General features: G+C 32.1%; 1 protein-coding gene across 4 annotated transcripts in view; it reads left to right on the top strand.

Annotated features, from left to right (window-relative positions):
• Positions 1-22,505, top strand: part of LOC130899263 (uncharacterized) — a 354,925-nt gene that overhangs the window by 179,383 nt on the left and 153,037 nt on the right. For 2 of the 4 annotated variants that reach the window (XM_057809062.1, XM_057809061.1), the window contains exon 2: positions 5,112-5,157. The exons of the other annotated variants lie outside the window; for them this stretch is intronic. In XM_057809062.1, coding sequence (XP_057665045.1) covers positions 5,112-5,157 — 46 coding nt within the window. The remainder of the gene's footprint in view (positions 1-5,111; positions 5,158-22,505) is intronic. 4 annotated transcript variants of the gene reach the window in all.

Raw genomic sequence — 22,505 nt, 5'->3', positions numbered from 1 at the left:
TTTATGATCGATAGGTCTGATTAGCCTAAAGAGATGGATTCCTTGGTGGCCTTCTGGTTTATACAAGACATCTTAAAACTTTAGTATCAAATTTTAGTATATACTATAATAATATAAAAAGAATTGTCTGAAAAAGTCTATAAACAACATTTTTCTATCTTCTACAAACACGAATTGTCTCTGGAATTTGTTTATAGCGAAATCAAGTACTGGAAACTACAGTCGCTTAAAATCAAATTGTAAATCAGTCCGGAATCATTGGAATGCGGAATATTTAACAGTATTTTCCTTCATACTTACGTTTCAATAAGTATTAAAAAAACTAAATAATCCACTATTAGGCGGTACGAAGTTTGCTAGTGATACATTTGAGGTCAGTCAAGTTAGACAAGCTCAAAAACTGCCGATTTTTTGTCGTAAAATTCCCAGAATGTGTCGTTAATCATTTTTGAAAATAACGCCAACTTGATTATCAAGATAGCCGGTAACCCCATCGAATAAATGCTCCCCTTTCTACAATAACTAAAACTGATTGCATAGATTTACGAAAATATCATTTTACGGCTTAGAAAGTACGAATACATACCCTGTGCTTGGCGGGTTCTATTCCGCAACAGGTAAGTTATCAAATAACAAATACCAAGAGCCCTGAACTCTGTTGATCGGGGATATCTATGAGTCAAGTTGATAAGCATGTCCAATGTTTGCAAAATAATCCTAATGCCTTCATCCCGTTGGTTCCAAATATGTATCAGCAGGCCCCGACCTCGGGGTTCGTATTTTCTACCCTTGTAATCACGAGTGGTCAGCTAACTTAACTCAATCAATGTAGCGAACCACCTCCTGGTATATTAGTTTCTTCTTCAGAATAAATAGATAATTACCAACGGATTTGCCGTTTTTGAAAATATCATTGTCGACCTCGAGGCTCGTTGTGATTTGGGGTAAAATGGGGACAAGCCGTGCCCCAATGTCAACGATGATATTTCCTTGAACGGCCAACCAAATGTTGAGTTTGTCGGAATTTATTTTTCGAGTCGATGAGTGGTATTTAGATAATTTTAAAATTGCGAGTTTTAATTAAACCTAAAAATTATAAATATAATTTCATTATTGTTTTTAAATAAATATTTTATACGTTTATCTTCAAATAAATGAAGACAACAAACATTCCGTTATCGAAACTAATTCAAACAACAAAAAGCAACAAATACCGAAAAACCAATTTATTCCACATAAATTAAAACTGGTAGAATTATTCATGATTTCTCGGTATTTTAATATATTAAATTATTAAATAAAAACTTCATTATCTTCGAAATAATTTGATGAAATTCAGTTTTTGTTTTCTATAATCATTTTTGTTGTTGAATTAAGTTTTTCTGTTCAAAACAAGCGTTTTAATAAAAAAAAAACGTTCTTTCTTAGAAGTGAAAATTTAAGTTACGGTGATCACCCAAGTATTGAAAGGTCTGTTGTCCTGATGGAAAAACGATTTATCCTTCAACTTTATCAATTAATGATGCTTAATACTCTCAGTTGATGGTTACCATCACTATTTTGGCCGATGAACTGTCTTTGCCTTTTTTGAGTAAGTTCGCTCCCGGTATATCTGTTTTTATTTATGATAGTGGATTCAGGTTATGAATAGAAGAAAAAAATCTTATTATTTTGCTTATATTACGATCCAAAAGGTTCAAAGGTGTCTATAGAGCTACATCTCAACTTTTTTTATCTTTTGAGCTTTCAAGGTCCAAGTTCCCACTCCGTACTGACCATACAAAACATTCCATGAATCCTATTCTGACGTGGAGGTTTAGATTACTGTTTGTAAACTTGGTAAATGCCTTTCGAGCTATTTCAATATTGATCTTGATATCCGAAGCGAGAGCAAGTTGTAGGATTATAGCTTTATATTAAAGATAAAGCTACAGACACCGAATCTTTTCAGAAATACTATAAAGAAACGTAAATTATAATACTTTGGTGATGTGATGCGTAGTCCTGTAAAGCACGATCTACTTTGTTTTAATAAACAGTTTAATAAAAGATATTGCAAACAACTGAATTATGTCATTTGTATCTTATTAAATCTACAACTTGTTTCTATACACAAACTTATTATGTGCAGGAAGAAGATAATAAAAACCATCCAGTCCCTAGTAAAATGATTTATTAACTGAAACATTCTCATGTCTCAGATATAAATAAATCATCACTGATAATTTTAGGTAATTTATAGATTACATAAAAGTATGTATTCACAAATAAATGCGAACGATGTTCTGTATATCATTCCTAGTAAATTTCGCTGAAAAAAAATCAAATGTGGCTCAGATAGAACTTCGTCGTTCTTGATCTACTCTGGCTACAATTTCCCAGTCTTTGCCCCTGTAGGTTAACCCAATAATTGGTTTTATATTGTCTATGTCCCGGAATATATTCTAGGTTAATTATGAAACTGAATGCAGTTTTTAATTGCATAGATTTCTACTTGAAAAATGCTTTATTCCCTACACTCTTTGTAATACGGTGTTGGCAAGTTCTAAACAGATTGCGATACCATATTATGACTTTTTGTTCACAAACGTCACATATTAAACATAATCCGCACGAAATAATAAAAGAAAATCGAATAATTGATAAGAAATGCTGATTTAAGTAGTTTTCTGACATTTACATAACCTATATTGATTATTATGTCAAATTAAAACAGTTTATTCACTACCAGTGAGTTTTATTTTAACAGAAATGATTTGGCAAGCTTGTAAATAATCACTAGCACTCATAAAAACGACAAGCTTCGCTTTTACAATCAAATACAGACCAACACACTTTTCTTTTGTGAATTCAATAACCAAAAAATGTTTTTTAAAATAATTTTTCAATTTTTAGATACTAATTAGAAAAGTTGTACACGATAAATTACACATGACAAAAGTCTGTGTGTACAAGTTGGTACAAAAAATTTGACTCCTCACCAAAAGCTCTCAAGTCAACGGGTCTGCGCAGATTTCCTTGAAAGGTTAGAAAAAGATCTGCTTTAAAAAGGACCCGATTTGAGTCTATGGAAGCGGTGAAGCAAAAAACGGCAGAGCTCATAAAGGCCATCACCAAAGAAGACTCAAAAGAAATACGAATATTAAGAATTTAAAATATATTTGAAAGCGGAAGTCAAAAAATTTTTTCCTTTAGAACATTATTTTCCTCCCCGAAAAGAAAATGCTTATTTTACATTCTGACTTTTTGCATTTTTCAGTACGCAAGTAAATTTTTTTATGATTCTCAATTTATTGAACATCAAACAATAAAATGAATTTGAATGAATGAAAAAGTTTGCATGTGATGATGATTAATCGCAGGTAGTTCTACAAAGGAAACTTTTCCTGGGGTCAAATATCTAATAAATACATTTTTAAAAACTTTATAGCCAAATTATGATAATTATTTCATTGCCAAAATCTTCGTATACATATTTGAATACTGATAAGTTTATTCACATATTATTTAGAAGATTTTTTGCGAAGAATTCTCCATGGTCAATGGTGAAATCTATTATATTTTATTTATAATAAATTCATTAAGGATGCAAACTTATTTTATGCGATAAAAATAAAGGTAAACCTCATGAATCACAAACGCCTCATAATATAAAATAATTTATTTCGATTTCCAACTTTTTATACTAAAAAAAATAAAAATTTACCAATGACGCGACTTGGAGAAAATACCATTGACGTGCTTTTGAAACAGAAAAAAAATCTATCGAAACCGAGGCCCTAGGTATAGTAAGTAAATCTTTTTACTAGAAGAGGAAAGTATGAATGGGGCTCTAAGTTGAGTTGTGGAAGTGTTAGAGTTAGAATTTTGTGTTTTTTTACATACTCAAACCATAAATACAACAAATAGTTCTTTTTTGTAACAATCAGAGGTTAATTCAATTAATTTTAAGGTTAATTACAGACCATCGAAGGGCAGCGTCGATATTTAGAGCAAGGAATTTGGTTTAATTTGAAGATCGCAGTCGTCGTTGAGTTTTAGAGGTTTTGAAGCTTCTTTATAGGATAAAACTAAAGTGTTTAAACAGAAACCGTTTGCGTTAGACCAGGACTAGTTACGAGATGTTTGCTTGTGGTAGATTGTAAAGCTACTGGACCAAACCAGGTTAAACTGGTGCGAATAAAGTGAATTGGCCATTGATCCGAAGATCTGTGAGACCATTGATACAAGAACTGAACCCTGAAGCACACCACTGCCATTTGGCAATTTATTAACTTAGGTGATAATTCATCGATGCCGTAGGATGTCTTGTTTTGGATTCTGAGTAAGGTTTGCTCCAGCTCAGATTTATTTACAGGTCTGAGGAAGAGATTGTCAGTGGTTGAACGACACATCTCGGCACGTCGTTATTTTAGAGCTAATATTCTTAAATTTCAAATAATTGATAACAGACCGAGCTCAGCGATCTTTTTTTTTATTCAAGAGTGATCTCATATTCTTGGATGAAGTACGTGTTTCTTTAATAGTAGAGAAAGTTCGAGAATTTAGAGTCAATATCGTCAGAAATATCTATCCAATAATTTGCTAGACGTAAGTTGTGAAATTTGATGAAGTTTTGTTTAGAATGAATCCTCAACAACTGAGAGTGTTTCTTAAGGGATTACAAATTCGTCGAATACAGCTTCATGATCAGAGAGACCTGAATTAATTACAAAGTGATTCACATCAAGGGATGGAAAGTCGTATACAATGTAATTTAGTAATTAATTCGTTAGAAAATGCAGAAAATCAACTGAGTTGATTCATTTTCTATAAAAAATTTAATTTCTCTTATAAACTTGTTCCGCCCTTGAGAATATACCTCGAATTTTAAACTTTCTTTATACTATATGTATATCGAAAAAGTTACGGAGTGTTGAATTGATAAATTTAGGGTATAATTTTTCATATTTGCTACTGATTTTTCAACAAAACTTTTCATGTATATTCATTAAAGATAATCCTTAGGAATATTAAGTATCAAAAATAGTTTGAGCGATTGAACTTAATAATCAGCAGCGTCGTGGTATTATTTACGATAAATTATTGCAATTCATTCGAATTTTTTTCAGTGGAAATCAAGATGGTGTGTGATGAGAAAATTATCGCCAGTGGCAGGTAATATCTTCATTTTATTCTATTATTTGTTTTTGTTCATATATTCCGCTCACGAATATGGAAAAGACAATGAACAAAAGGCAATTATAAGTCATATTAATATATCTATAAAATTTGTGTTTCAAAAAAATTGACGCCTAGTAAAACGTTGCGAGAATACGAGTTGATTCGTTAAATTTAAAAAAAAATAATTTAGAAACTACAAGATTTCATATACCATAGACCAGTTGAAACAATGATAGATCTGACACTTTTCAAGAATAACATAAAATGATGTCGTGTCGAACATATCCAGAAACGACTCTCTACAAAAGAAAATCTTTCTAGTTGTCTGACGATGAGATAAACTGGGTCATATAATTTCTCTCTGGAACTTCACAATTTCGCTTAAAACTTTATATAAGTTAGAAAGGCGTACCTTTCAAGGGATTTTGAATTATGTTGAATTCAAGAAAAGTTTCAGGTGCTTTTAAAAAAAAAAAAAGAACGTTTTATTAAATTTTATCTTTAATATCAGAGGGATTGCTTTTATTGCGTGACTATTATACTAAAGCCGATTGTTAGAAACTTCATATATAATACGTGTGACTGACACACAGATGGCGCAGTTTTATCAAATTAAAATGACGTTTATGAAGTACCAGATTTCAAAAGATTATGTCCACAATATCACGTCATTTGGATTAGTCCAAAAAAATACTGAAATGACCGACATATTTTGGATTCCCCTCTACGTCCATGATGATACTTCTAAACAAACTAACCTCAACAGAACTTCCTGATGTATTAAAATTTGTCCACGCTATAAATACTCTTTTAGATAATTGATAACCAATTGTTAACTCGACTATTTATCCGATGTGGAATCGACCAAATTGCAAAATGAACGTTTGCGTCCAGGAAACATATGAATTTGCTTACCGAGCTAGTTTACATTTCGTATATTCATATCTATCTGCCGTGTTAAAACTCCCTATCAAATTACTCGACCGAGAGGAATGCAACTAATGTACCTGGGAATGAAATTTGTCGACCAAGTTTACTCACGACCCGAATCGTTTTAACGATAGACCAATAACATAAAAGAATGTAGCTAATAGTGATTTTGATATTTTAACAATTCAAAAAATTTGATTCAAAACATAACATACAGATCTTAATTAGACGAAAACTAAGTAAACATCTAAATACTAAAAGCCGATGTCCTTTGAGAAGCCGATCAGGCTGAATCCTTTGATGCCGTTAGGCCGGGGTTTGCAGTTTCGTTCTCTTCCATACACCAGCGGCATTCCGGATCATCCGTGATGCCCATGGTGTGAAGGTGGCGTCTTAGATGGCATTATCCGGTTAGAATTCTGTTGAGAGACGTTATGACAGTATTTTTGGTCACGCCAAGAATGAGTTCTGGGTCCATTGGCGGGTTCGCCGATCCCAATCTGGCGAGCGAGTCCGCTTCATCGTTGACTTTGTTGCCCGAGTGACCGGGTATCCAAACGAGCTGTATCTCGCACTCAACACTCACCAGATTTTGAAGGATTCTTTTCCACTCCGGCACTAGCCTAGAGTATACCTTTCCAGCTGTATTGCACGTCCGCATTCCATTGCAACGACTCGGAAAACGGTAGGGAGTTCTCCAAGCGAAGAAGATTCGATTATTTTGGGGTGTCCCACGCATCGATCAAACCATTCCTCCTAGCAGCATATTGTCTTGATGTTGATCAGGACAGAAATATGCATCGTTTGCTTTTCTAGATGTGTACAAAACACTACATCTTTGTTCATCACTCTAGCTCTATCTAGCGGCTCTATGTAAATGTAAATCAAGCAAAAACAGCTGCATTTGGTTGAGAAGAAAGTGCAATGCTCCAGGTCGCACATCAGTTATTGCAATGGCCAAAATTAATGAATAAAAGTTTGAATCGTTATGTCATGTACAGATTTAACCCCTTCGAATTATTTTCTGTTTCTAGGTTTGAAAAAATGTCTCAGTGGTTTAGGATTTTGGCAAGGTGATGTCGGCAGTTATTGGCTATTTTGAGGAGCTTGAAGATTTTTATTATAAATAGGGGATCGAACTTAATAAACACCGTTTGGGTATAAAGTTCAAAAGAGATCAAAATTTGCTTTCTTTATTGGACCAGTTACTTCTGGGAACATCTTCGAAATATATAGAGAAAGTCGCTAATTTGAGATGATTCAAATTTTTCGAATACATTTTTGAATTCAATCAAATTTTTTGACATTTTGATGCCGAATCAAGTTTTAATATTTGGACAATTGATATACACCATCATCATCAATAGCTAAGTCAGTTTTTCTGAAAAAAAAAATTTGATATAGTTTATTTAACTGAAACGAGAAAAATTGAGGTTGAAACATAAAATATTGTTCATATTGATCTTGGAATATTTTGGTTAGTTATGTTTCATCTGGAGCTTACTTTGAAATAATTATTTCGTTTTTAGTGAGTATCATAAATGCTTTCATTGCATCATTTAACAAGAATTTTCGTGCACCTGCAATATGAAAAATAAGAAATTGAATGCATGAAAACAAATTACACATTTTATTTGTATTTATGATAAATTTTAACAAAAAAAAACAAGAAACTATATCGGTATACAATTCATTTAATTTCTTATTAACGATTTATTTTTAGGTTATAATATTAATGAAACTAGTTTATCACAACATTCCGGTGTTTACCATCTATTAAGATTACGTGACAACACTGTTGACTTTTTTATTTCCTATATCTCGAATAAACATCTTTGGTAGAACATGTGTTTCTTATTTTGTCACTTTTCTGGCGACACCCGATCGAGTCCAAAAAGTGGGTTGATTTATAACATACAGATAATGAGCTCCGTCTAGAATTTCAAAAGAAACATTTACTTAATAATCCGGTTAATTTAGACATTCGAATTTACATAAATTCCCATCAAGCGGAAAATCAGTAAAATTGAAAACATAGAATTTGAATGTTCCCCATCATTTCCGTGTATGGAAAAAAATTTATTCGAGGTCAAAGGTCAAAAAAATTAGTTTTTCGCAATTATGAACAAAACGGTGAGTTTTATCATAAAAATACTTCAGACGAAAATTGTAGATCAGAAAATTATCTACAAAAAACGTATTAATATTTTTTTTCCCAAGAGCCACCGTTTCTGAGATATAACGAAAGATGATGTTGTTCTGCAGCTTTGGTATTTTTCATGCAGAACTTTCAGAAATTTTTGAATCAATATATCTCAGAAACGGTGGTACTTGGGAAAAAAAGTATTGATACGTTTTTTGTAGATAATTTTATGATTTACAATTTTTATCTAAGGTATTTTTATCATAAAACTTATCGTTTGGCTGATAATAGCGAAAAACTCATTCTTTTCACCTTTGACCATGAATACAATTTTTTCCATACACGGAAAAGAAGGGAAACATTCAAATTTCATTTTCAATTGTATTTTATGAACAATTTTACTGATTTTCAACTTGATGGGAATTTATGTAGCTTCACTTTTATTTTTTTGGTCTAATTTGACCGGACTATAAACAAACCTTCAATTTTTAGAAATTATAAACTCAGGCAAATAATTAAGTTAGGAATCGGTCTTTTTATTTTTTATTGGGGTTTGGGGTTTGCAATTCAAACAATGCGACGAAAATGCCACCAAAAAATCGCGGGAATTTAAGGGCAATGATTGTCAAATTTCGACTAACAACTTACCACTCATATATCAAAGAAAAAACAGTTGAAGTCATTATGATCCCGTAAAACTGAAGTACCTAACATCTATAAGTAGCCTAGTTCCGCTAGAGTCTCCCTTTGGTTCTTGTTAGAGGCGTAGGTATCTTGGTTTTTCCTGAAACGTGCTACCAACTATATCGAAGAGAATTAGGTTAATTTATTGCTATCAGAAATTATATGGAGATGATACTGGAATTGCCAAAAGGAAACATTTACTTGTATTTACTTGGATCAGACGTTGGTCAGTCGAGTGGTGAAGAAATATTGTTTTATTTAGGGAAACTGTCGAAGGATAAAAAAGGTTAGGTTAGATAAATATCCATGTTAAATTTTTAATGGACGTTTTCTATTCTCTTGTCTTTATTTACGGTTTTATTAATGTTCCGAACTAGATATTTTGAAAAGAAAAATAATGAAAAATCCATTACAAATTACATACTCGCTATATAAATTTACAATTCGTAATGCTTTCTAAAAACCTTCGTTCGCGCAATATTGTGAATTAAATATAAACGCGATAATTTTGCCGTTATCGTTATAATTTTTCTTAGAATAATGGCATCATCAAAAATAAAATAATGAATAAAATAGTTAAAAGTCTCCTTGTACGTTTGTATATTGAACATACGAAGGTTGAATTGTTATTTTTTTTTTGTAAGAAAAAGTTATATTAATAAAAGTATTGACTACTCGGTATTTTTTTCATTAAATAACATTCCTCATTTCCTAATATAACAGACGTTTTAAAAAAAAAACCAAGAAATATTTGAAATAAGTAATAAAATATATAAAACAAACCAGAAGAACAAAGCAAAGTTAGGTTAGGTTAGGTTAGGTTAAGTTTAGGTTAGGTTAGATTAGGACAAAAAGTTTGGAGGCCAAGATTCTTCACTGAAGTTACTTTTCAGATCATTGGCAAGCTGAACTGGGATTTCAGGAGGATTATTTGACATGGCGATCTGCAGATTCGTTTCCAACGATTCCAGTAGTCGATGGAAACGTGTAATAAACACCCCTACACCTTATAGGGTAAATTGGAAGTAGAGTTTTCGCTTACATAGTTTTTTTTTTCTCAAAAATTGCGTCTCATAGTAGAGAATGTTTAGTGAATATGTAAAAAACAAACTTTACATTTTATCTTAACGTCATCACGCTTTATTGTGCGCGATATTCAACACCGTTAATTGAAGATAAGGTGAAAAAAAACCGTTAATAAAACACTAGCACGCCTGTCGCCTTTCCGACCAAGTTACGGATTCGCAAAATTACATTTTTGACGTAACAGAAAAATTTATTGCTTAATACGAATTTGGTTTATAGCAATTCGAATTGAATATGGGAACTCGCCTTTCTTTATTCGTCGTCTATTCGTTACATTTCTTTGGGTTATTTTTCTATAATAGATGAGGCAAGAGTTTGTGAACACCTAAATAACAATTGTATAAAAAATATGACACAGATCGAAAAAAAATAACAAGTTTGTATACAAACGAATTGCATACAATATTTTTCCACTGGCGAAAATATCTACAGAATAACTAAAAAAAAAACGCATTTTTTTGCCAAAAATCGATTTTATTCATCAATATAATCATTCCAACGCTTCCCTACCTTCTCAATGCCGTGTGCTTGTACCAGGATTTGTCTTTTGCCTCAAAATATGCTTCAGTTTCAGCAATTGCTTTTTCGTTTGAGCCGAATTTCTTACCGGAGAGCCAGTAGTCACTTGGGAGCGGATCTGGAATATACGGCGGATGAGGAAGCAATTCGGATGTAATTCGTTCAATTGTGAATCGGTGTATTGTCTTGGTGAAACAGTTTTATGTAATATGAGGCAGTTTTTTCCTTATTTTTGCATTCAAACGATCCAACAGCTCTATGTAGTTTTCACCATTGATTGTCTCCCCCTTTTGGAGATAATCGATAAATAATATTCCAAACTCATTCCAAAACAATGAAGCGAAACTTAGGACTTGGTTAACCTGCTGAAGTCCACTCAGATGATGATCGTTTGGATTCCGGAGTTGATAATAATTCAGAGCCAAAGACTGTTCTGAATCATCAACATGTTGTTTTTGATCCACTGTGAATAAACGCTGCACTAACTTGGAAATAATCTTTCTCATGATCAAATGTTCATGTATAATTGTAACCACACTACCTTTTAATATCTTTAGGGCCTTAGCTATCTCACGCAATTTCATTTTACGATTAAATTTAACCAATTTGTGGATTTTTCTCTTTAATTGGACCACCAGAACGTTCATCACCACGTTTAAATTCAGCAAACCATCAGCAAATGGTTGTTTCTGATAGAGCAGAGTCCGGATAACTCTTTCGAAGCCATTTCAGAGCTTGTACGGTACTTTTTTTATCAATCAAATTGTTTTGAATCCATTGTTTTCGAAATAACAAAAGAAACGCGCCATTTTGTAAATTTTAATCAATATTAGAATAAATTAACAATACAACAAAAAAACTTATGCAGTTATAGATGTTTTAACTCTTCTATTCAACATGTATAAATGCGATCTAAAAATAATTATTAATACATAAGTATCGAAGACTCGAACCTGGGACCTGGCGCATATGAGCCTCGTACTTTAGCCACTACACTACGGAGACCTTAATAATACATTTTTTCAGGCACTACTGCTTCAAGTATATTTCGAGTGCGTAAAGTAGTTTTTAAGCTCAAAATCCTTTTGATTTTTATTTTTATTATAACACACTCATAATTTACAATCAATTACGTAGTCGAAGGTGGAGTACGATGAAAGTAAATCAAATATTGACAAAATGTGGATAATACAAACTGTATATTTTATCTAATCTACCATGTTGGTTCATATTGCGAAAATCGAAGAAATGTTTGCTAACTTTATAGCTAACGTATACTGCTGAATGTCTATAGTTTGATAAGGGAAAAATACGCAGGTTCTTCTATTATTGAATCAATGAGAATTCGGAAACTTTCAAAAATAGTTATTGTAAAACAACAACAAATAAAAGTTGATTCTTCAAAATCTCAAACTGTTTTTTGTATCAACGAAAACCCGAAAGAATGCGAGTTAAATTACTTTTCTGGGGCTTAAACCCTTTAGTTAATTAATCCTTGTCCAAAGGGTAAATTAATACTAAAACCAATCTATAGCCAATAAACTATCGGGATTTAATCAAAGTTTAATTTACAAACCATAGACAATCGTTTACAATGAATTTAACGTGGAAATATCACTACTCGAGATATTCGCCAAGCACATCCCCCTAGCGGTTTTCAAAAAAGGGAAATAAGAAAATGATGTGATGTTATAGTTGAATAATCCAAAATTTGACAAAATATAAAAGTATTTAGAATATAGAGCACTGAATTGTGGGTCACTGGTTTTACTACAATGAATCTTTTAGTACCAAACTTGATGGACTAGTTTTACATTGAAACAAATCATCAAAGAACTGGAAACGTCCTTCCGATAAAAAAAACTCGATAACAACTGATGAATATTGAATACCTAACATGAATTTCTATTTCAAAGATAAGAAAAATACTTTTGGATTATAATTAACAAGTTTTATGATACAGAAAGAAAAAGGGATCAGGACGAAGTATTTTATTGGCACATTAGGACTTAGTCCTGCGTTTGCATTAACGGTTGCCCAGCTGCGGCTGAGATAATGAAGACCAGCTTTCAAACCATCTTGTAAGTGGTCGTCCTGGTGATCAGGATGTATTAGGTTTTTCTTCCTTTGCAATATTTTCCAACCGGTCATCTGACGTGGTCTCCCCATTTCACTAAATCCCGGATGTCTCCTTTATATCATCATTTCTTTTGTGGTCATCACTGGTCTCACACAGGTCTTGTATATTCTGATTTTACTCCTGGAAGTCATCACTCTGATCATATATCGCGAGCTTACATCTTCTCGGTTATCTGGATACTGTTTTTCTTTGTTCAAACCTATACATAACTGCGTCAACAGCTTGATTTACCTCGTTTATAATCTCATTCAATATGATACTGAACAAGATCGAGCTGAGGCTGTCTCCTTGTCTGATACAGGTATTCCATTTCTCAGTTTATTTTCCATTCTAAAATATGTGTGATTATCGGATTACTTTCATTATGTTGGGGTGAATCTTCCTTCTCTTTATTAGAGTTGTACCCTATCAAATGCTTGGGTGAGATCGATAAAGCACCACATATATTCTTATTGAACTCTATAGCCTTTTCCGTAATTTGGCGAATGTATAGCAGATCTGTTCTTTAACAATATAATAATTAATAAATTTTAATACATATATTGATATTCATAACATTTTGTTACTTACTTTTTTTGCAATAAAAACAAATTTTAGACGGTAAAGTATAAAACACGAACTCGCCGCCGTAGGATAGCACGTTTTCGAATGAAGAAATTCTTTATTAGCGTTGAAATTTTAATCTACTATACGTGTCAGTTAGATTCGTGACTATTTCAATCAGAATTGCAATTTGTATAATAAAGGATATAAATAAAAATCTTATTCAAAATGACAAAGTAAATATTTATCTTTACAACTTCAAAAATTCATAACTTCTAAAATAAACAAGATATTTATATTCTGTCTTTTGAATGTATTACTGCAACTAATAAAGTTTTTTTTTAGTACACTTCAACGTGCCCACCATTGGTGGCCCCTAAGCAATTCCAGTCTGTAATCAATTTCAAGCCAGGTACGCTGTAACATGTCGCCGTAAACAATGTCTTTTAAATAACCCCACAAGAAGAAATCGAGGGATTTTATGTCCGGAGACCTTGGTGGCCACGGAATTGGGTCAACCCGTCCAATCGTTGAAGAACTGCTGTCAACCAGTGTGATGGTGCACCATCCTATTGGAAGTAAACAATCGGCTGTAATTCTTCCAACTGAGGAAGAACAAAGTTTTGAATCATATCCAGGTAGACGCAGCCAGTAACTGTGCTTTCTATGAAGAAGAAAGGACCAATGATTTTGTTGTGCATAAGCCCACAACACACATTAACCTTTGGGCCGACTACTGTATGTTGTGGCGGTTTATTGTACCTATCATTGAAACACACCTTTTTCAAGAAATCTTCAATATGCTCAATTTCACACGTTTTGGTCGATCTGTTAGTAACAGCGCCTGCAACAACTGTACCTCATAAACATACAGACGCAATTGTTTATGAAGAACCCTGGTGGATTATGGTTGTAGGCATTTGGAGTTGCCTTGAAGCTTGAAGAATTGTGCTGGAATGTTTGCCGTTTTCGCTCCACATTCTCTTGACTCGTACTGGGTCGTCCGGCTCCATTTTTATGAAATACTGATCCGGTGTTCATGAAGCTTGTGTGCCATGCACGGAGGAGGGTCTGGATGATAGGGTCTCTTTGGAATTTTGTCCTAAACTTCCGTTGAATCTGTGTATCTGATTTCGTCTCTATGAACCATGACACACATTGAGCTTTCTGTTGTGGTGTCCGCATCTTCACTTATAACAATTCAGTCTATTGCAAAACAAACTTTATCAGTTGCAGTAATACATGCAAAAGACAGAATATAAATATCTTGTTTATTTTAGAAGTTATGAATTATAAAGATAATTTTGGGACACCCTGTGTATTCAGGAGATAATTGACACTAAGTAATAATGAAGGATCTTTTCTATAAAATAACATTTTCAAAATTTCATCCCTGATAGGTGAGTGAGTGACAATTTTTTCCTACTTTTTGGTTATTTTCAAAATTTATCGTATATCGTAGTACATTTTTGCATTTCCCAGTAATTTTTTTCATCGAATATATTTCAGATAAAAATCATAATCGGGACCTCTGATTTGTACCAACATCATCGTTAAAGCATATAATATTTCATATTAAACTATCGAGTTACGTTCGTTATTTTTTCTATGCCACCCGGAAGCTCGTCAATTAACTAACTATAAAAAAAAAAACGATGTTTGTAATGTATTGTTCACCCTCAGGTATATATTGTAAACAGTTGTCAGTCACTATTCGGGCCCTTTCGAAATACCGTGTTGTACCCTAAGGGCGATCACTGAAGTCATTCATCCCTCAGTTCTCACCTCTGCAGGAGGTCTTGTACTTATTACTTTTGAGGTTTTCTCGATGCGGATCAAAAGCAGCGGTTTCTAAATGTTACGTTGTAGTCCGGTCAAAATAGATATTTAAATTATTACCAAATATTGGTGGAGGGCTGGAGTTTATCATTACTCTTAGAATCGCGATATCTCAGGATAGATAACTCTTAGGAAAAAAATCGTGGGGACCATTGTTGTAGAGAATTTTAAGATCTATAACTTTGGTCTGAGGTTTTTTTTTGATAAAACTAATCTAACCTTAAATTTAACCCCGAAAAATACACATAGGATCGATGGGGATTTTTAAAACTTTATTTGTAAAATGGTAAAACTCAACTCTCCACCAATATTTGGCTTTTTGTTATTTGAATACTAATTTTATGTCTAAATTGACCGGACTATTAATGAGAGTTATTCTGTTTCACGCGTGATGGTGTATATGAGAAAATTAATTATGTGTTTAATGTTTTAGATGAATTGAAATAAATAGTAATAGATAATTCCATCCCTTACAAAGTATTTGCTAAATTTTCGAATGAAAAATTAGTGTATATAACCTGAAACTAACAGACTAACACCACATATAAACTGTTAATCTCTTATAGAAACAGTTTTATGAAAAATTCAAAAAGAACTAAATCAATTTTATAACTTTTAAGGATAGAATAAAAATCTGGGAAAAGTAAAAAGTAGTTCCCGTAAAAAAACAATGGGCCAGAGCAAAGAGTAAGTTCTAGAGAACGGATTTTTCAAATTCAACTTGAAAAACACGTTTCACAGAATATCTCGCGATCCGAGCATCATACGACGAAAATAGCGAAGATCATTTTTATAGATAATAATTTTTTCCATCTTTTTTATTCGAAACTTTTTTTTGTATAACGCATAGATTTTTAATTATACCCCACCAAACTTTTTACAATACAGTCTTAGCTAAATTAGTTCATGATAAATTATTGTAGCGCTATAATTAAAAACCTGTGCGACATACGAAAAAAAGTTTCGAATAAAAAAGATGGAAAAAATTATTATCTATAAAAATGATCTAAACTATTTTCGTCGTACGATGCGCGATTCACGAGATCCGTTCTCTAGAACTTTGTAATGCGAAAAAGTTTATTTATAGGCCTGTAAAACAAATTTTACGAAATTTGTGCTGTTCAGTTGATATGGCGTAACATGGTAAAGAGGTTCTTCTAAATTGACTATTTTAAAATGTGTTCAAAAATGCTGAAACCTAATAAAGAGTCTATAGATCAATGAAAAGTGGGTCTTAGGAAAAAATTCATCAAAAAAATCTTTTTAATATCGAATTTTCAGTTATAGAAAAGACGAATATGACTCAAAAGTGATAAATTAAGTAAATAGTTAAGTGAAATAGCTAAAAGTATAGATCACACTTACAAAAAATGAGAAAAGTACATAATTCATCCACTTCTACTAACATTTATTACTAGGGGGATGGTGGATGTTGAGCTAGAAAACTTTGAATTGTTGAATGTAATTTCTTTGTAGTTTTCCCGCCACATTGATTGAGATCGAAAAAATCATTTTTGGCGATTGTTCCGCATATCTACAAAGGTGTCTCCAATATTTCAAAGATCTTCAGGACTAGGGTTGGTGGAAGGGCAATTACGAGCTGAAATCGATTTGCAGCACACCCTAACCCGTATCTGAACTTTGGAAACTATAAAAGATAATCTGGGGCTTCTTGTAAGTGCAGGAAAAAGCAAATCTTTTCGAAAATCAAAAATAAAACTAGAATTTTTTGGTCTGAAGATGCTTTACAAGTTTGATATGATAAGAAAATAGTAAAAAACCAATTTCATTCTACAATTCATAGTTTTTTTCTTTCAATAATGATGAACGATAGGTTTAAAATGTGGAAGACCCGTAGATCGTAGAAAACAAACAACGGAAAACTGAGTGATTATGAAAAAACTTTTTTATTATATGGCCAATTAACTATCGATTTATTTAAAAAAAAAATTTCCATTCCACGTTCATAGAATTCTCCATTTTACCAGCGTCTTCTGTCTATGGAATATTTTTTACAGTTTGTTCTACATCATCCCCTCATTTGTTGGCTTAAGATGATTATGTATTCCAATTAAGTTGAACTTTGGAAATCTCTCGAAGTTGTACAATGTGCTATGCCTTTTCTGAAATAACTGCGGGCGTAACAACCGACAGTGTATATATACAGTTGCAGAATTATTACAAATTTCGCCCTCTTGGACGGCTTCAAACTTCTAACGAATATATTGGCGATTACAAAACATTTGGAAGATCAAATTTGACGTTTCGACTTTTCTTTAAGTATTTATCAAAACTTATTTGATCTATCTTTCAAAAATTATTAAAAAAACTAATTTCAAAACATTAGAGACCTAAAATCAGGAACATTTAGATGCATTAATATATCAAAACGTCTAGGAAATAAAAAATTAAAAAAATTTATATCTAAATCCATTGATTGATCTATTTTTTTTATTTTTGTTTATTGTTACTACTTTTTTCTTTTTTAATTATTTTTCAATTTCCTCTATCTTCGATGAACGATCTATTTTAGGGGTTAGTTTGTGGTAAACGATCCACCCCCATTCATAACAAGTTCAGTATTAGAAATCTGTATTATAAAAATCACCAATTGCGTATTGTATGTACGAGACAATTAACAATTCATAATTTACAATTAATTGGCTCAACAGGCATAGTGGATCGAGGCCAGTGTTTGTATCATAAGAGATGAGGAACCTAACCTAACAGTTTTGTAAACATGTAGAATAAATACACGTGGTGTAATCAGATTATTTAAAACTGATGAATGTACAATATCAAAATACTCAAGTTATAGTTTGATTTTTTAAACAAAGGGTCGAAGAATTTTTGTTAACCTAACATTTTTCTTGTGCATTCAATTGTTTTAGCTCCACATTATTGAAAGCGATCAATACGAATATAAAATGTTGTTCACTGGATCTGAAACGAGCGTTTCTTCGAATCGTGTCTCGACGGAAGGATCCGAAATTCTTGAATAATTAATATCAAAGGTAATCGAGACTGAAACTATAGGTACAGGAGAGGACACCTGTCCTACAGGAAGCTTACACATTGATTATTTATTGTTTTCGAAATTTAACTCTATCGAGAATTTAACAGTTTGTTTTGATTATTGAACCGTCGTAAAGTTTCAAAGCGGAATATAAATACGAACATAAAATAAATAATAGTTTTTGAGGTTATATTATTACTTAGACGATCTTTCAGATTCCTGGTATTGCAAACATGTTTTATTTTCGAAAATACTCCACAGGCTTAATTCAGTGTCAGAGTTTCCAAATTTTATTATACTCGAATTTATGTCGAACAGATGGTACGCTGTTTTCCGAGACTGCGAAAGGGTTTATGTATTTTTTTGTTGTGGTCGAGATGCTCCTTTTCATACCCGAAATGAAATTATTTTTTCTCCATTTAACAGGCGACAGATTGAAGTACTTATATTACACTCACTCATAACAACCATAAAGATTTATGAATGCATCTTACGTCTACTATATTTTGTAAACAGAACGGAATTTTTTTAATAGAAATAATAATTATTTTTTAAAAAAATTACGTTTTCTTTCGATCATTTTGAGTTTTTTTATATTAAATCATTAACATACATCGATTTAGTCGGTATAAAAATTCAAACAACATCACAGTGGGGCCAAATCTCCAACAGCTAGCCAAAACGAAAAAAAAATCAAGTTATCGATATAAAATCTCTAATTAGGGGGTTTTGAGGTTATTAATTACGAATTAGATGTCGAATTTATACAAATTTACCCCCTTAAAAACGGTATCTAGTATTAATTAGCACTTACTCCATAGAGTAATGAAGTTATATATCAATTCCAAGGTTTTTGATGTTCTTGATTACGAATTTTATGTTAAATTAACAAAAATTTAAGCAAAAGTTCAATTGATACAATTTATTATGTATTTTATGGGAACAAAAAATCGATTAAACCAAGATTTTTCAATTTTACAACGCAAAAACTATCTATCAAGTCCAATCGTACATTCTAGATGTAGTTTAGGCTAATTTATAATAAAAAAATCCTTAACTGAGAACTTATTTTCAGTTTTGACCAGTTTTTTGAGATTTGGCCACACTGTGCACATGATTTTGTTGCTTGAAAAACATTCAAACCACATCACAGTGAGGCTAAATCGCCAAAAGTAGTCCAAAATTGAAAAAAACCAAGTTATCCATCTGAAATCTCTGATTCGGGGGTTTCAAGGTTATTAATTACGAATTAGATGTCGAATTTATACAAATTTACCCCCTAAAAACCGCCACCTACCATATACTCCATAGAGTAATGAAATTATATATCAATTCCAAGGTTTTTAATGTTCTTGATCTTTAATTTAAACCTTTTTTTCAGTTTTGACCAGTTTTTTTATATTTTTTTGCTTGAAAAAAATTCTATCGAAGTGCATGGCAATCATTTGAATGCAATTATTAACAGTAATAATAAATATCAATGAAATCAATTTTATAATCTAATTTTAAATTTGAAAATTACATTAAAAAGAAAATAGATCCAGTATCCAATCTTTTTTGGAGTTACGAAGTCCGAGTGGAGTTTGAACTTTTATTATTGTTATTTATAACTTTTCTAGGTAATAATTTTGTAATAGAAGTCGAGAATTTTTCACAAAACCCTGTTATTCACACAGAGCACGATTTTTAATCGCATTCAAATGTCTGTACCTGACAAAAAATTTTCAAAAAAACTCTCCATGTTTGGAACAAATATCTTCATAAAGTTTTTGATACCTAGTAGCTCGAGAATCAATCAACTTAATTAAGTTTCTACCACAAAATCACAATATATAAAATATGATTAAACATAATTGTGACTTCCAGCGTATCTTTTAAAGCCTGTAAATGCAAATATTTCTCTTTTTTTAATTTCAGTCTCGTCGAAAATTATTGAGAAATGTTATGCCAAAGAACGGCGCATAATTTTTTTTCATTTTGATTGGGAGCTCTTCCCAGAATTTGTATATTTCATTTGCGTTATCTATTGGTCCTTTTTTTTTTTCTATAACATACTGCAGAAACATCATCGTTAACACCGACCGCTATGTTGCGATGTTGGAGGAATATTTGACTCCAGAACTTGCGAGATCAAGAATAGCGAATACGATAACTTGGTTCTAACAAGACATATCAAATAACTCTATGGCAGCTGTGTTTCCCGCAAGTCTAATTTCCAAAAGAGGTGATATCCCTTGGACCTCACGTAGCCCCGACTTGTCACTTCTTGATTTTTTTTTCGTTCAGACATCTCAATTATAAAGTCGACATGAACAATCGGATGGAAATCAGTCAACCAAAGGAAAATATCTGCCAGGAAATGGCAGCAATCACCGGAAATTTATTGACAAGAGTTTTTACAAATTTGCGTCCTCGCGTTTAGAGGAGTGTCGTCTTCGAAAGGACCGTCATTTAGTCATAAACTTCTTTTAATTACCTTTAGTTAAGCTGATAAAGATTCAGTAAAGAAATTCTTGTTTAATGGGATTTATTTAATCGTTTCCATTGTTATTTGTGATGTCAAGTTTTGCAGAAGCTACTAACGATGCATTTTCATATATTATTCTTCATAGTGGGTGGACTATGATACATTTTGAATAATGTTACATCCTTCACACAATCATCCATCTCTAAGTACTATTATGTTAATTAATGAATCAATTTTTGATACATAATTAAATAAAGAAGAAAGTCGTCGGTTAAAAAAATCGGAAACTGGATTTTTTGGTCACAAGATAAATTTTGTCATTTGTTGATAAGAAGAAGAATTTGACAGTAGGAATAAAAATGACGTACATACAATTTCATTCTAAAGAATTTTTTTAACTTTATTAAGATTACCATAAATTTATTAATACTACATTTTATACACCCACAACATTCAAAAGATAATTGAGGATTAAAAAAGTGTTATTTGAAAATCTCGTTACAGTGCAGTGCTTTTGGAATTTGTCATATTTACAGGGTGGCGTAATAAAACCCAAAATCCATCAACAAGGGGGGTTGGCCTTAAAGCTGCAAAGATAAAAGATGTTGCGAAACTGCTAACAAAACACTTTGAAACAAAAGAAACCACTAGATGGTAAAATTTTATATATCGAGATTTGGAAAACCAAAAATGAAGAAAATGAAAACATTATTGTTGATGAGGAAATTGATACAGACCTAATATAACAATAAAGACTCTATTTTTTGATACTTTGCAATTTTTGTAATAACTAAAGTTATTTTTTTTTACTAAATATCCATTTCCCTACATTTTTTGGTTTCGAATTCTTCAATAAAAGTTTTAAAAATCGTCGTTTCATAATCATGGACGAAACTTCACACCCGAAACAAAATAACAACTAAAACAATGGACCGAAAAGGGAAACCCGGCTCCAAAGAAGACTAAGACTGCTTCACCTGCAGGCAAGGTCATAGCGTCGGTTTTTGGGGATGCGAGTGGGATAATTTTCATTGATTATCTTGAAAAAGGAAAAACTATTAACGACGAGTATTACTGCAACGTTTGAGCGAAGAAATCAAATCAAAATGACCGAATTTGGCTAAGAAGAAAGATAATGCACCAGGTCACACTTCAGTTATTGCAATGTCCAAAATTGATTAATTAAAGCTTGAATTGCTACCTTACCCACCCTAATAGCTAGATTCATCCTCCTCGGATTATTTTTTGTTCCCAAAACTTGAAAAAACGGCTTGTTTGTCGACTATTTCCAACAATGAAGAGTTGATGTCAACAATTAATGGTTATTGGAGGATCTTGACGATTCTAATATATATTTTTTTCCAAAATTGTCGTGTGTCTTGCTGTTTCTAATTTAGTCTTTTCCATTACGCCGCTGGTACTAAATCCTAGTATAAATTCCGTCGAAGAAACAATGGGGATAATAATGTCGATCTATAAAATTTGTTATGGTAATCACAGTTTTAATACATTCAAAAGTGGCATCCCATGGTTACGACAAAAATTATGGGCAGGTTGTTTATCTCGGGCGCCAGACAATGCGGGAGAAATATATAAATGTGAGATGTCCCTAAGGGCGGGATCGTTTAAAAAAAGACATCAATTATAAGCTACGAATACAGTGGAAAACTCATTCAATTCGGATAAGCTAGTCAATATTGTTTCAATTATTCTAATTGAAAAAATCATCGTCTGGTTAAGTAATTATAGAATGATATAATTGTAATATAAGTTTGTACACATTTTTTTCTTGAAATTTTTTCATTGGATAACGAGATTATGGGTCTAGAGTTTGTGCGTTGTGTATCTAGATATTTACGTGTTTTTTTTTCCTTAAATTGAAAAAAGACTCCGAATGACTGCTATAAATTGTTGCAGGAGACCTATGGGGAACAATTTTCTATCTCGAGCACGTGTTTTTGAGTGATATAAGCCC

Source organism: Diorhabda carinulata, chromosome 11 (genome assembly GCF_026250575.1).
Source record: "Diorhabda carinulata isolate Delta chromosome 11, icDioCari1.1, whole genome shotgun sequence".
NCBI lineage: Eukaryota > Metazoa > Arthropoda > Insecta > Coleoptera > Chrysomelidae > Diorhabda > Diorhabda carinulata.
This window is presented reverse-complemented; position numbering and strand designations above follow the sequence as displayed.